This window comes from Orycteropus afer, unplaced genomic scaffold (assembly GCF_000298275.1).
Source record: "Orycteropus afer afer isolate SDZICR_OR568_19922 unplaced genomic scaffold, OryAfe1.0 scaffold00082, whole genome shotgun sequence".
Classification (NCBI taxonomy): domain Eukaryota; kingdom Metazoa; phylum Chordata; class Mammalia; order Tubulidentata; family Orycteropodidae; genus Orycteropus; species Orycteropus afer.
The window spans coordinates 11,173,605-11,177,029 of NW_006921669.1; the positions used below are offsets into that span (position 1 = coordinate 11,173,605).

Below are 3,425 nucleotides of genomic sequence, written 5' to 3' on the forward strand. Positions count from 1 at the left end.
GTCCACAACACATGTGAGATAAAGCCTCGCCACCCTGGCTTCTAAGGAGCACCCTGGCTGGACCTCGTCTCTAAATTAGAAAACCAATGAAGTTTGGATTTGGCACGTACTGGGTGAAAAGGGGCGTGAACCCCACCCACCTGGCCTCTCCTCACCTTGTCCTCACCCCCATGCGCCTCAAAGTGAACCCTCGAGCTGTTCCAGGGAGCCGTCAGGAACCTGGTGATACTGGCACCAATGCTCCTGGTTCACCCAGGACTGGGAGAGTGCCCAAGAGCAAGACTTTCAGGGCTAAACCGGGGACAGTCCTGAAAACCAGAAGTGGGGACCCTTTCCAGTGGTGGCTCCAAAGTGCTCAGCAGGGCCTTCCTTAGGGATGCAAGCCCCCCGTGCAAAGCTGCCCTTCCCTCTGGGTGCTCATCCTGTGGGGGCTGTGTGTGAGGCTCTGACCAGCTGCCCTACAGCTTCCATCTGCTCGTTCAGTCCAAGAAGAGTGGGAGCAGTGGGCTCCAAGCCTGCTCAGGGCTTGTGGAGCCCTCCTCACGTCTCCTGGCTGGAGCTCAGGGCAGGACAATGGACTGCGGGTGGCAAAGGCACCGTCACCAGGAGGGTCGGCCTCATGGATTCACCAGCACGGTCGGCTGCCTCACTCCACCTGAAGACCCCCAGTCTCTGAGCCCCAGCTTTTTAAAAGGCTGCTCTCACCTGCCTGCCCACATCAGCCCCCAGACCAGTGGCTGCAGAAGCCCCAGCCCCAGCAGGAAGGCTGGCTCTGTGGACACCAGAAGGTGCCACACAGTCACAAGCAGCTCAGAAAGCATGGAGCCCTTTCCCTCCCACCCTGAGACTCAGCCCTCCACATGTGGCAAAGGGCACAGGCCTCGCTGACCTGTCCCACCCTCCAGCCACAGCTCACAGGTTGTGATGACGACCTGCTGCTTCTGAAGTGAGCTCCCACGTGTTTCACCAGAGCGCTTCACGTCTAGCTCACTGGTTCTCCACCATATCTACAGTCACCATACGTAGTCCGAACATGGCTTTGATTATTTGGTTCTTACATCCAAAGGAAGCCTGATTATCATCCTTTGGAACCCAGGCCCAGTTTCACCAGCAGTGTCATGACCCCACGAAATCAGCTCTCTTAACCTCAGTTTCTGCATCTGTATAAGGGGAAGGATCGTGCCGCTGTGTAAAGATTAAATGAGATCACGGGTGTGAGGCACTTAGTGTGGGGCTGATGTGGTAAGCGCTCACAGACATGAGCTGTGGTTGTTGTCAGGACTGACAAGGTCAGCTTGCTCAGGCCCCCAGCATGAGACGGGCCTATCTGGGCTCACATGCTTCTACCAGATCAGTTTAATATCTGCCCATGAATGTGACGGGCTGTCTAGAGCAAAGGTAGGCAGCACCGCCCTCCCCCACCTCCACACACACACACACACACACACACTACTTACCACGATATGAGAAGGGGACAGAGGCGTTATTCCGGTGTCCCCCAGACTCCGGGCTGGAGATGAATATGCAGATGTGGGAGCCGTTTCTGAAAGAAAGACAAGCACACTCCTGAGAAGGGGCACCTGCTGACCCAGGAGCAGGAATGGGGGCCTGGTGGCCCTGCCTGAAGAAGCTGGCTAAGGTGGTGGGCGAGACTGATGCCAACCATAAGGGCAGGGCATCTGATCCAGCACCCTTGGACTTGGTATTTAAAATGGGACCAAATGAGATGCTCCTTCTCTCCCACCATGTGCTGCCCCGACCCCACTAGGCAGGAGGTGCGGCTCCTGGCTGACTCTTCCATAGAGCCAGTTCTTAACTTGGGCGCCATGATGGACGAGGGACACGTGCAGCTGCCTGCAAACTGTAGTGTGGATTTTCTGGGAGGAGACTCCATAGGCCTGAGCTTCCCAAAGGAGTATGGGACCTCTGGCAGATGAATAACACTGGTGGGTCAGCAGTAGAACTCTTCCCTTCCATGCCTGGCTCTGAGTCCCAGCCAGTGCACCTCATGGGAAGCCACTGTCAGTGAGGGGATACATGTTGCTATGATGCCGAACAGGTTAAAAGAGACTAGGAAGAAAGATCTGGTGAGCCACTTCCCAAAATCAACTAACGAAAACTCTATGGATCACAGTGCTCCAATTCACAAGGGATTATGGGGAGGGGGCAGGACCGGGCAGCTCTGGTAGCATAGTGGCTAAGGCACTTGATTGCTAACCAGAAGGCTGGCGGTTCAAACCCACCAGTCACTCCTCGGGAGGAAGGTTGGGCAATCTACTTCCGTAATGATACCACCTCGGAAACCCAAGGAGGGGTCGTTATGAGTTAGGAACCGACTCGATGGCACATAACAACAACAACAACAGCAGGACCGGGCAGCGTTCTGTTCTGTGGTGCATGAGATTGTCATGTGTCGGGGGCCCCCTTGCTGGCAGCGAACAACAGCAACGATTCTAGAAATGGAGGGTGTGAGCTCGACTTTCAGAAGAAGCTTCCTCGGCTGGTGGATCCAGCGCCTAGTCCCACTCTGCCATGAGCGCCCTGCTGGAGCCTGGGGAAGCGATCTCTCTTCACTGCTCCTGAAGCTTCTTGACATTCAGTAAAAAAAAAAAAAAAACAGCAACGATTCTAGAAATGGAGGGTGTGAGCTCGACTTTCAGAAGAAGCTTCCTTGGCTGGTGGATCCAGCGCCTAGTCCCACTCTGCCATGAGCGCCCTGCTGGAGCCTGGGGAAGCGATCTCTCTTCACTGCTACTGAAGCTTCTTGACATTCAGTAAAAAAAAAAAAAAACCAGCAAAAATACAGCTAGACTAGCATTTCTGGGCCCCCCAGACAGAGCCTCGCAACAGACACAGGCTAAACGGGAGCAGGGCTGACTGCCAGCAGCAGGGACGTCGTTCTGTTGATTGTCCTGTTGCCTTTGCTACTACTCAGCCACAGACACTTGTTCTCTGCCAGAGTGCAGTAGCTTCCCCATTCCAAGGGATTATCACCCAAGGAGAAGTCACACTCTCCCTGGCCAGGGCTGGGAGCTCCACAAGGGCCAGGACGGGTAGGGCTGGCTGGGCCATGGGCACGACTTCATGCTCTGACTCAGAGACCACGCCAGACACAGGGCGCCTATACACCAAGCACTGCTCCATGTGGATGGCCAGCCACTGTAAAGGGGCTCTGCAAACCTGTTCCACTTAGACAGACACAGGACACCTCAAAACACCAGGCCTGCCCAGGGGCTCTGCAAACTTGCTCCATTTCGACAGCCAGCCACAGGGTGCCTACACACCAGGCACTGTATGGGGTGCTCTGCAAACCTGCTATGTTTAGAAAGCCAGATACTGGGTGCCTATAAGCACTAGGCACTGCACGTGGGGCTCTGCAAACTTGCTTCATTTAGGGCATATCCTAATCCCTGGATGGGAAAAAA

General features: G+C 55.1%; 1 protein-coding gene across 1 annotated transcript in view; it reads right to left on the bottom strand.

The window, feature by feature from the left end:
* Window positions 1–3,425, bottom strand: part of HSPA12A (heat shock protein family A (Hsp70) member 12A) — a 76,242-nt gene that overhangs the window by 35,579 nt on the left and 37,238 nt on the right. Inside the window, exons 3-5 of the mRNA XM_007941620.2 lie at window positions 1,458–1,543; window positions 890–1,007; window positions 706–772 (exon numbers count right to left, since the gene is read on the bottom strand). Of these exons, the coding sequence (XP_007939811.1) occupies window positions 706–772; window positions 890–1,007; window positions 1,458–1,543 (271 nt within the window). The remainder of the gene's footprint in view (window positions 1–705; window positions 773–889; window positions 1,008–1,457; window positions 1,544–3,425) is intronic.